At 64.6% G+C, this 11,285-nt stretch overlaps 1 protein-coding gene across 3 annotated transcripts; it reads right to left on the reverse strand.

The window, feature by feature from the left end:
- Positions 1-407: 407 nt before the first annotated feature.
- Tnfaip8l1 (TNF alpha induced protein 8 like 1) lies at positions 408-10,115 on the reverse strand. 3 transcript variants are annotated; one of them, XM_071603732.1, is made up of 2 exons: positions 10,024-10,115; positions 408-1,593 (listed from the first exon to the last, which is right to left on the reverse strand). In XM_071603732.1, the coding sequence occupies exon 2, from the start codon at positions 1,583-1,585 to the stop codon at positions 1,025-1,027; it is 561 nt and encodes a 186-aa protein (XP_071459833.1). In that variant the 5' UTR covers positions 1,586-1,593; positions 10,024-10,115; the 3' UTR covers positions 408-1,024. The 3 variants fall into 3 exon arrangements, with proteins under 3 accessions (XP_071459833.1, XP_027808280.2, XP_027808279.2); XM_027952479.2 differs by lacking the exon at positions 10,024-10,115 and adding an exon at positions 9,508-9,660; XM_027952478.2 differs by lacking the exon at positions 10,024-10,115 and adding an exon at positions 9,508-9,657 and having other exon boundaries at positions 408-1,590.
- Between the last annotated feature and the right edge of the window lie 1,170 nt (positions 10,116-11,285).

The raw sequence follows: 11,285 nt of genomic DNA on the forward strand, positions 1-11,285 counted from the left end.
GGCAGCGGGCAGCAGGAGAGCCAGGGTCTGGAGGAGCAGGTGTCCCCTGCAGGGCTCCGCAGGTGGCACGGTGCCCGGACGAGGCTCTGGAGCCCTGTGTGGCTCCTGCTTCCGTGGTGGCAGCTGGTATGGACTCCCCAGGTGCCAGGCAGCCCCGCCCCGCCCACCCGGCCTGGGGGGGCACAGGCACCTGTTGCCACCTTCACCCTCAATGCCAGGCTTGCCCGTCCCAGGCACCCGACAGCTGGTGGAGACAGCCTGGCCTCCCAGCGGGCACACGCAGGTGTCTCCACCCCACCTGTGCACGGCCAGGCCAGGCCTCTGCTGACCACGGACCTGGGCCTGCTGCATGTGGCCGCGCTGTCCCGGCCGCACCCAGCCCTGCAGTCCCGGAAAGAAAATGTTGATTTCCATCATGAAATTATGATTAAAGGACACGCTCAGATGGCTTTGCCCCACCCCGAGTCGGGGATGAACTTTGTCCTGGCCTCCGGAGTTGGCCAGCGGTCCTCAGCACCTTGTTTTGTTGAAATGTCACCTTGCTCTGCCTCCACGGTCACCTGATGTCCTCGCTTGTGCGTCTGGGCCCACGTTCCCCATATGGGGACAGCGCTGACAGGGACACCCCTTCCAGAGGCGGCCCCTCCCAGGGCCAGGGGGAACGTGGACTGGGGGACAGTTTGACCCGTTGCACCCTTTCCTTCAGTGACCTGCTTGGGTGACTGGTGTCCAGCACCAGGACCGGGAAGCCCTGCTTTGGAAACCCATGCAGTGGTTTGAGGGGAGCAGGCGGGTGGCCTGCGGTCAGCCCAGGACGTGGAACGGGGAGGACCACAGGTGGCCTGAGCAGGCAGTGGCTCTGGGCGGGAAGCACCTGGGCCTGATGGGCGCCTGCCTATCACACAGGGTGGGGAGGAGGGCGCCACACGTCCTGGGAGCTGCTGCTGCAGGAGCCGGGACGGGTGGCCCAGCGCGTTTGGCTGGAGGGACAGGGTCGGGCCGAGTCTCGGACGCCGCCCGGGGGTCAGATGCTGTCCTCGTCCAGCAGCCTGCCGAGGCCCTCGCAGATCCTGCGGAGGTGGGAGCGGTAGGGCTCAGCCGGGCTGTAGAGCGCGGCCAGGAAGTCGCAGTTGGCCACGTGGCTGAAGACGTGGTTGATGCGGCCGTGGGACTTGGCGGTCAGGTGCGGGCCGGCGGCCTGGTGCAGCAGGTCACGGCACTCCTGCAGCCCGGCCACCAGCACGCGCCGGTCGAAGGTGAAGGCCACCTGGTGGAAGCTGAGCGCGGTCAGGGCCAGGCCGCGGGCCCTCTGGCGGAAGCGCCCCAGTAGCTCCACCTCGCGGCTGCCCAGCTGCCCGGCGCGCAGCAGCACGCCCAGCTTCACGACCACCTTGACCAGGTTCTTCACCACCTTCTGCGCCTCCTTGCGGCTGCGCGTGAACTCCTTGGTGGCCCGGTACAGCTCATCCAGCACCTGGCTGCTGGTGTCGTCCAGGAGCACGGCCACCGTGGCCTTGGACGCCATCTTGCTCAGGACCTTCTTCTGGGCCTGCAGGGCCAGACTCTTGGTGCTGAAGGTGTCCATGGGCCCTGCTGGGGCAGACAGACCACGCGTCAGCCGCCCCGCCTCGAGTGCCCGCTGCCCTTCCCGTCTGTGGACGCCTGGGCGGGGAGGGCTGTGGACACACAGCCCCAGCAGACCCTGAGGGGCACAGGGGCATCTGTCTCCTTAAAAAGAGTTAGAGTGTTGGAGTCAAAGGAAGGACTGCGGAATGGTGGACCGGGAAGGCCTTCCAACTGCGCCGTCCACAGCACCCGCGGCAGCCCCCCAAAGCCCCTGCGCCCGGCCGTGAGCTGAGGGGCTCAGGGCGAGTGGCGGCGGGATCCTGGCCCCTGTCCCGCCCCCCACTACCCAGTCCCCTCCCGCAGCTAGATGAGAGGGACCTGGTGAGCAGCCCCCTTGCCCCAGCCCCCTCCCTGCAGGGCCAAGACAGACAGACGGACAGCTGGACAGAGACCTCGGAGGCTGCAGGGTCAGAACAGGCTGCGGGCAGCCCCCGGGCAGTGGGCTCTGCGCTGCTCCCACTTCCCGCTGCTGCCCGCCAGGGCCCAGGCGACGGCCAGGTGCGGCGGGCCAGCTCTGGGGAGCAGGGTCTCTGTCCGGTCCTTCGTGCCAGCGGCCCTGGGGCTCCCCCTGACCGCCCAGCTGCAGGGCTGGCCTCGCCCTTCTGCTGGAGACCAGCGGGCAGCTCCGCAGGCCCAGGGCTGCCGCCTCCCTGGGTGACCCTGAGTACCTCCCAAGGCCCAGGCCCAGGCCCAGCCCCTGCCCTCCCTGGAGACCACCCCAGGAAGCCGTCCTGAGCCCCAGGAGGGTGAGGCCCTCCTCTGAGCAGTGGCGCCCACGGGTCCCCTTCTCCACTGTGTCCTTAGAGACTCCAGAACCTTCTGCCTGAAGAGCCAGGAGGAGGGGCAGCGTGTGACCCACCCCCAGGGCCCTGGTCCCCTCCTGCACCACCCCAGGGCCAGCCAGGCCAGGATGCCAGGCAGCCCCACCCCCTGGAGTCCCCCAAAGCCTTTCTTTGTGCCAGCTCAGGCCCCAGGAGGCGGCCCGGCCGCAGCCGCCCTCAGAGGTCAGGGCAGGCCTTCCCTGCCCCCGCCTCTCACTGGACCCTGCTCTCCACAGGCCAGGCCAGTGCCCTTGACCCAGTGCCACGTGGCAGCCACATGCACCGTGCCACTATTCCTACCAGCTGCTGGGTTGGTGGCCCATCCTGCAGAAAAGGGACAGGCTCAGAGAGGCTGAGCTGCCCACCCAGGACCACACAGCGAGACGCCACCGGCTGCCTCAGACCCTCGGAATCCAGCCCCCTGCATTCCCTGATGCCCACAAAGGGTCCTGAGGCTTGGAGGTCAGGAGTGTCCCCTGCCACTGAAGGCCTGCTCCCCCTGGCCTCCGGGGCACGCGGCACAACTCCCTGAGTCTCAGTCCCCATCCCCAAGATGCAGACAACTGGAACCAGCTTTGTCCTGGGCAGAGGCTGTGGTCAAGGCAGCGTCCCCGGGGCCACATCCCAGCGCTTGGGCCTCTGGGCACAGGCTGCTCTGGAGAGAGCAGCCGGGGCTTCAGCTGGCCACCTGGCCTGAAGGCCTGCCCCTCCTCCTGCCGTCTTCTCTAGAACATTCCCCTCCCTCCACCTGGAACTCCCCTCCCCCAGCAGCCAGCGAAGTCACTGTCCCGGGTGCCCTGGGCACCTGCCGTCGAAGCCCCAGTGCCTTGGTTCTGTGTTCCCTGCCGGGAACAGCACGGGGGACAGGAAGCCAGCAAACACCGGGACCGGAACCCAGGCTGCAGGGACAGGCGAGGGCACGGGGCCTTCCTCTGCCCCCAGGAAGGAGGCCCAGGAGCCCCCGTCCTCCTGCCCACCTCAGAGGCTGTGCGCCCCTGGGTGGAGCCCCGCCCTTCTCTGGGCCTCGACGGCCCACCTGCAAGTCTGAAGTTGGTTCGAGGGGAGCTGGGCCGTGGGCAGGCGTCAGGAGGGGCCAGTCCCAGAAGCACCCCCCACGGGGAGAGGGGCCGAGGACAGAGCAGCTGCGGCCTCCCCTGGACCTAGGACACCGGGGGCAGCCGGCTGCGCGGCCTCCCCTCCTCCTCCCTGACCCATTGTTCTAGAGAGTCCCCCACCACCAGACAGGCAAGTGGCCACTCTCCCAGGGGACAGGGCTATGGACCAAAATAACCCAGGCCTTCCTTCCTGCAGGAGGCAGGGGCCACCAGCCGCAGGCAGAGCCTCCCCTGGGGCCTCTCCCCAGCACCAGCGTCCCTGGTCCCTGCTCACCAACCACTGCCCCATGTCATGGTGAGCCAAGGCAGTGTGCTGCAGCTTCAGGAACTTGGCTCACCACTCACTCAGTGGCTCAAAAAGCCTTTATGGAGCACCAACTGTGTACAAGGCACCAGGAACACGGCAAGCACCAAAAGAGACCCTGTCCCTGCCTTCCCAACGTCCCAGTCCCCCCGAGGTGGGGTCCTGGGCAGCAGCACCTGCCCTCCGCCACCGTAAGGTGAGACCAGGAGGGTAGAGCGGGGGCCGGCGCATCCTGAGGCCGGCCTTCGCCCAGCACCAAACCAACCCCCATGAAGGGACTCACCCGGCGCGGTCCACGCACACCGAGCACCGTCTGGCCACCAGCAGGAGCAGGGTGCACTATGGATGGACCTGAGGACCTTGTGTTCGGTGACAGCAGACACACAAGGCCACAGCGTGTGACCCAGTGACAAAAATGCCAGGACAGGGGGGGTCCGGAGACGAGGTGTGGACCTGTGGGTGCAGGGCTGGGGGAAGCTCGTGGGGCAGGCGCCTTTTGTGGTGATGGAAGGTTCTGGAACTCGACAGAGGTGGTGGCTGCACAATCTCGTGAACCCCTGAACTGGAGGCTGAAGTGGCGAGTTCTGTGGCCTGGGAATCCCGTCTCACTGGGCTGATCACTTAATGTCCGTGCCCTTACTGTGTTTTACAACTCACTCTATAAAACGACCAATAATCCCAGGAGCCGGGCACGGTGGGCCACGCCTGTCATCCCCCGGCTCGGGAGGCTGAGGCAGGAGGACCGCGGTTCAAAGCCAGCCTCAGCGATGGCGAGATGGAAAGCAACTCAGGGAGACCCTGTCTCTAAACAAAACACAAAACAGGGCTGGGCAGTGGCTCAGGGGAGAAGTGCCCCCGAGTTCGATCCCCGGTGTCAAAAAAGAAAAATAAATAAATAAGTAAATCTAAGGAATCAAAAATCAGAATTTGACCCAAACTGTAATTCAGAAAAAAAAAGAAAAAGAAACTATTACACAAACTGAGGTTTGTAAATGGCTTCCCTGTTGCCAGGCGCACAGTGGGGCTCAATACGTGTTTCATTAAAGGGAAATTTCCATCCTAAAAGGCTGGTGGCCCTCGCTGATGGGACAGTGAGTTCCGGTGGCCCCGTGTGGCTAACCCCATCCCAGGACAGTCCAGCTCCCGCCTCAGGGGCCACACTGCAGGACTGTCCTCAATCTCTGAGCCACGCACAGGCCGCCTGGACGTGGTGGAGCCGAGAGGCTGCTCTGAGCATGGCTGGATGCCCGGGGTCCCTGCCCCTGCCCGCCACATGCAGAACATCCTGTTTTTCTCACACAGAGAGGACCCTGCAGATGTTTTTCCCCATCCCCGGGTCTGACCCCAGGGTGCTCTGCACTGGCCACACCCAGCCCTCTTCACGTTTTGAGACAGGTCTTGCTCAGTTGCCGGGGCTGGCCTCAGGCACGTCAAGAGTTGGCAGGAGGGCTGGGGAGGTGGCTCAGCGGTAAGCGCTCGCCTGGCGTGCGGGGCGCTGGGTTCGATCCTCAGCACCACATAAAATAAAGATGTGTGTCCACCGAAAACTGAAAAATAAATATTAAAAATTCTCTCTCTCTCTTAAAAAAAAAATAAAGCAGCTGTGAGTGACACACCTACTTAAAAAAAATTAAAAAGTGGCAAACTGTGATCCCCTGCCTGTTTTGTCAATAAAGTTTTTTGGTTTTTTGGCTTTTTGGGTCCTGGGGATTGAACTCGGGGCCCTCGACCACCAAGCCCCACCCGCAGCCCTATTTTGTATTTTATTTAGAGACGGGTCTCACTGAGCTGCGTAGGGCCTCACCATTGCTGAGGCTGGCTTTGAACTCACCATCCTCCTGCCTCAGCCTCCCAAGCCACTGGGATGACGGGTGTGCGCCACCGTGCCAGGCAGCCAATGAAGTTTCACTGGCACTCAGGCACACCCCTTCATTCCCACAGTGGTCTCCACACGACGATCTACTGTGTGGCCCTCTCTAAAACACCTGCCAGCCCTGGTCTAGACACCCAGCAGAACAGCGAAACGAGCCCGCCGTGTGTCCTCGGCCGATTCCCACGGCGTAGGTCGCCCTCGTCGGCCCAGGGAGCCGGAGCAGGGAGCGGCCACGTGCTGCGAGGTAGTGGGAAGTCCCTGTCTAAACACTCGACCCTCTTGCTCTTTCATGTCACAGCACATTGAACAGGGTCCCCGCACTCAGAACTCCCGCACCCAGAGCTCCGATTCCGTGGGACTCACACGCCGGCCGAGCTGTGCGACCATCGCTTCTACCTCGTGCCAGAACATTCCGTCGTCCCAAAAGGAGCCCGCCCCAGGAGCAGCCCCCGCCCCCAGCCCTGCACCCAGGGGTCCCCGTGCCACCTGTGCACTCTTCTGTCATGTCCGTCTCCCTCACCGGGTGACACCTTGTGCGTCGGGCCCTCACTGGTCCTCAGGGCCACCCACGTCCCGCTGGGTCACCTCACTCCTCTCTGTTCCCTGCCTTTACCCTCTTTCCTGGGGGGCTGGCGGGCTCTGCGCTCCTGGGCCGCACCCAGCCCCCTTTATTTTAACAGAATCTATGCCCTGGGGCGCATGTTCCGTCATTTCTAACAACCGCGTGTTTAACGAGGAGATGGCAGAGTGCCTGCCAACCCAGCAGTGGCCCCGTACAATGGCTGCCACGTGTCACCACCCCGGGGCACCCCCGTCCCATGAATTCTTCATGTCCCACACAAAGGATGTCAATAATTGATGGCGGCTCAGCAGGGCCAGCCCGCCCCGCCTCTCCCTCCCAGCCCTGCTGCGGTGTCCCAGGGTGGCCTCAGCCCACCACGCCCACCCTGCCATCCACCCCTCAGGCCTTGGGAGCAGGGCCACCTGCCCTGCAGCAAGTGACAGAGGGGCCTGCCACACCTGGGGGCCACCAATGGTTCTCAAACTGGGTTCTCCGGGTCCTCAGGAGCCACCCCGAGAATGGGTGGGGTCCTCCTGCTGGCTGTCCTGGGGGCCAGGACACTCCCCACAGTGGACGTTCTCCACTGTAGAAAGCTGGGGGCCAAAATTCGACACTGGGACACCACAGCCCACCGCCAACCTGCAGGGGACAGACGGCTGCGGCTCGGCGTGGGCAGAAGGTCTTCAACAGCAACAGAAGCCTGAGGGCACCGCACAGGAAAGCGCCCTCAGAGGTGCCCCGGCTGGCACCCCCCTCCCCCTCCACGCCTCCATCCTGGCCCCTATGCTCTGGCCCGACTCCCTCCCACGCCAGCCAGAGGGCGCCCGGGAGCCCCGGGTCAGGCCCCTGCCTCCTCTGCCCACAGCCCTCCACCTCCCACCTCCCCAGGGCTCAAAGTCAGGTGGCCCCTGGGCCCACAAGGCCCTGCTCCTCCCGCCCAGTCCCCTCTACCTTGCACTCCCCTGCCGCAGCCACTCAGCTCCTTGCTGTGCCTCCAACAGGCCAGGCTTGTCCCGCCCCAGGGCCTTTGCACAGGCTGTACCTCTGCCTGGAGTGCTTCCCCACAGGTCTCCATGTGGCGGTTTCTTTGATGTCACTGAGGCCTCGGCTCATGTGTCACCTTCTCAGGAAGCCCTCCCAGATTCCCATTCAGACAAACGTCCCCATTTGTCTGGCCCGTTCCTCATCATGCAGCTCCAACAAATCACAGTGATTTTTCTGGAGGAGCCACAACCACTTCCCCACCCCAAGTGGAGCCAAGTGCAGGCGGGCACCACGTCCCCTTCTGTCAGCTGGGTCCCTGGTCCCTGCACCAGGTTGACTTGTCAGAGGTGCCAGGACCCATTGGTTGAATAAATAAGCAGAGGGGCACAATGTCACAGATGTCATCCAAGGGCCCCGTTGGCAGCCAGGGAGACTGAGGGCCAAGACAGACAAAGGGAGGCACCGCTGAGTAGAGGTGGCCTGGCAAGCTCCGCTGGCCCACCCTGGCCCTTGGGAGTGGGAGCTCAGGGGCAGGTGCCCTCAAGGGGCCCTTGGCGGGGACTCACGAGACTCCCACCCTCCCAGCCCCCCATCATCTCAGGCTTCTCCAGAAGGACAAGGAGACCCTTGGGGAGCTGAGGCTTGCACCCTCGCCAGAGGCACCTGAGCTAGGCCCCCTGGTGGGGTTCCAGGGAGGATGTCCAGTGCGGGCTGACCCTGTGCGGGGCAGTGGGCACACTGGTGACTGCACCAAGACCCCCGCTCCTAGGCCTCCCCCAGCACCTGGCTGCACCCCACAGCACGAGCCTTTCTGGAGCACCAGACTCTGGGTGGGTCGCTCCAGGACACCTGGAGTTCTGACCTCAGGGTACACTCTCCCGGCCCTGGACCCCCCACACTGAACCAGGCAGCAGGCAACAGCGGCCCCACTGGGCGGGAGCCTGCTCAGGCCTCGGCTGAGAAACCAGGCCCAGGGCACCCGTCCCACCCAGGGCCACTGTGGCTCCAACAGCCACCTGGCTAGTCCCTTCGCTTAGGAGCGCTTCCTGTTGTCCAGTCAGTGAGTGGTCCAGCACTCACCAGCCACTGGCCGCGCAGCCTCCGGCCAAGCCCAGGTGTCCCGGGGCTGGGCGCAGCTCCGCGTTCCTGGGTTCGCCTCCTCCACCCTCCCAGCCGCCCGCTGCTGGGCAGGTTCTGGCCCAGCCCATTTTACTCAACTTGTTACGTTTGAAAGTTGGCGCCTGTGAACCTGCCGGGTGGCGGCAGGCGCAGCATGGGCCATGGCCCTGAGGCTAGGCAGGTCTGCGAGGCTGGCCCCAGGGGTGGCCACGGGAGGGAGCGTGGTCCTGCGCTGAATCCTCCCGAAGCCCTGTCACTGTACAGAGGAAACCAAGACCTGGAGAATGAGCTACCTGTTCAAGTGCCACCGCGGCCGGCAGAGTCGGGTCTACCTGAGCTCCCCAACCACTGGGCTGCCCGGCTCAGACCCTACGGCCACCAGCTGAGCTCCTGAAGTGACCACAGAGGCCTGTTTAAGGCTGGGGCTGCTCCCCACAGGGAAGATGCTGAGGAAAGGAGAATCAGGTGGACAGCAGACTCCACCCCTGTCGCCGGTCTTCTCCTGGCCATTTGCTGGCTTCCTTCCAGGCCTCAGTTTACCCTCATGGGAAATGGGCCCAGTGAGCCACCACAGAAGAGGCCAGGAGGCCGGAGACGCAGGTCAGGATGCCTGCTAATGACCTCGGCGGCGGACAGCCCCAGTTCACTGCTAGTAACACTGAGTCCAAGGCCTCAGGCCACTGGCGAGCTTGCAGGGCCTGGCCCTGGCTGTCCTGGGTTCCTGGACCAGCCAGAACCCAACTCATTCCCACCTGCACACCTCTGGCGGCGCTGCCCACCACCCGGAAGGCCCTCCAGATCCGGAATCTGTCCAAGCACCTGCTGCCCTGCACTGTTAAAGGGGCAGAGTCCATCAAAGTCCCCAGGGGGTTGGGCACTGGTCCCAGAGCGGGTCCCCACGCCTGAGGTGAGGGCAGTTCAGATCCAATCTGTCTTCCCCTAACTCATAAGGCCCAAGAGTGCCCGAGACGGGGGGAAACTGAGGGAGGAATGCAGACAGGCAGATGTAGGGCGCAGGGACATGAGGGAGGGGGGTGGGGACATGAGGGAGGGGGGGGACAGAGGGCAGCCAGGCGAGGGGCCACCCGGCACTGCTTGCTCACCTGCTCCCCGGGGCGCTACAGTGCGATCACGATCCGTCCACCGCCTCCGTAGGGCCGGGACCTCTTTCCGCGGCTGCGGGACCTTCCCCGGAGGTTGGGGGACTGGGCGGGGCGGGCAGCTTGACCACGCCCACGGCCACGCCCCCGCTAAACTCCGCCCCCGTTCCTCTCCCTCCCGCGCGGAAGAGAACGGGGCGGGAGTTTGGTCCTGGCTCAACCAATGGAAGCGCGGGCGACGTACAAAGGGACCAATGAAAGCGAGTCTCTGCGGCGGGGAAGTGGAGGGGGCGGAGCTCGGGGCGGGGCCAGGCGCTGGGGGATTCCTCCGGAATCTCTGAGGGGCCGGATGCGGGGGCGCGGCGGCCCGGGGGGGCCCCAGCCAGGGGAGGGGCGGAAGGGCAGCGAGCGAGAGAAGGGGGCGGGGGACCCCGAGGCACTGACCAGGGGAGAGCCAAAGGAAACGCACCCCACGAGGCTCTGCGCCGGCGCCGTCCACTCTGGAACCCGGCTACCCACCTGGGCAGGAGGAGTTCGGGCAGACGCGCGTCCCAGCCCGGCAGGGCGCCTTCCAAGTCGGTCACCTGGAGCCCGCAGCCCCCAGGTGCAGCCTGTTCCGTGGGAATGAGGATGAGCGTCCAGGCTGCCAGCGGGGCGGGGCGACAGGGCCAGCTGGCCCCCCAGGAGGACGCAGCTGCGAGTCCTGGGAATCGGGCCCTGGAGCGGCTCCCAGCTCCCCAGTGCGCCATTTCCTCCCCGCTCTCCTGGCCCATCTCTGGGTCCCAGTGCAGCTAGGACCTGGAAGCCGCAGCAACCACTCCGCGTCCTCCCAGTAGCCACACAACTAACGTTTGTTGAGTGCCACCCTGACAGGGGAGGCGCAGGCGGACCCTGGCACAGGGCCTCACGGGGCAAAAATAAACATCCCATTAGGGAGGCAGAAACCGAGGCTCAGAGAGGAAAGCCAACTTCCCGAGGCCACACGGGCACATGGCTGGGCCAGGATTCCAGCCCAGAGGTGCCCGGGGCTTCTCTAGCATCCCGAGCCTCCCCCAGCCCCTCCACCGGCGTGGCCTGCCCTCTCCCTAGCTCCACTTCTGGGCCTGGTCACTCTTGCTTATGGCCACCCTTCCTGACATTTTACAGTGGCCAGCAGCACCCCTGGCTTCCTCGCACTCCGTGCCAGGAGCACCCCAGGCCCCTCCAGGTCGTGATAACCAAAAAATGTCCCCTGGCACTGCTGGGTGTCCCCTGCAGGGCAGTTGCACTGGTAGGGGGGGATTCTTTACGCCCCCAGGCCACAAACTTCATGGGGTGCCCGAGCAGAGGGGCTGTTTCTAGCATCTCCTCACATCAAAGAAAATGGCTTCACTAAGTCTGGGATGGGTGCCTGAGGGCGCCGAGTGACTGAGGTGGGTTCAGGGACAGTTTTGTGGGCTGTGCTCTCTGCAGTGGTCGGCGGCACCTGGCACGGGCAGGACACGGCTCACTCACCTCAGAGCTCTGCCATCACCTGCCTGCCCGAGTTTGCGTCTCTGAGCCTCAGTGTCCCCACCCATGTGACGTGAGAATAAAAAGCCTTCGGGTCCTCAAATGAGGCAGGGGATCTAAAAAGTGCCCTAAGGACGCAGAGAGAGGGGAGCCCTCGCACTGCAGCTGGGCGGCAGAACGGTGTGGCCACACTAGGACAATGGCCAGTCCTCCAAAGCTGGGCAGAGTCACCACCACCCACTGCTGGGTGGTGCCCACGGAAGTCAAAGGCAGGACCCGGGTACCTACCT

The sequence above is a fragment of the Marmota flaviventris genome, chromosome 1 (assembly GCF_047511675.1).
Source record: "Marmota flaviventris isolate mMarFla1 chromosome 1, mMarFla1.hap1, whole genome shotgun sequence".
NCBI classification, from domain to species: Eukaryota; Metazoa; Chordata; class Mammalia; order Rodentia; family Sciuridae; genus Marmota; species Marmota flaviventris.

Coding starts and splice junctions, on each gene's coding strand:
- Tnfaip8l1 (XM_071603732.1), bottom strand. CDS start 1,585: ATGGACACCTTCAGCACCAAGAGTCTGGCCCTGCAGGCCCAGAAGAAG.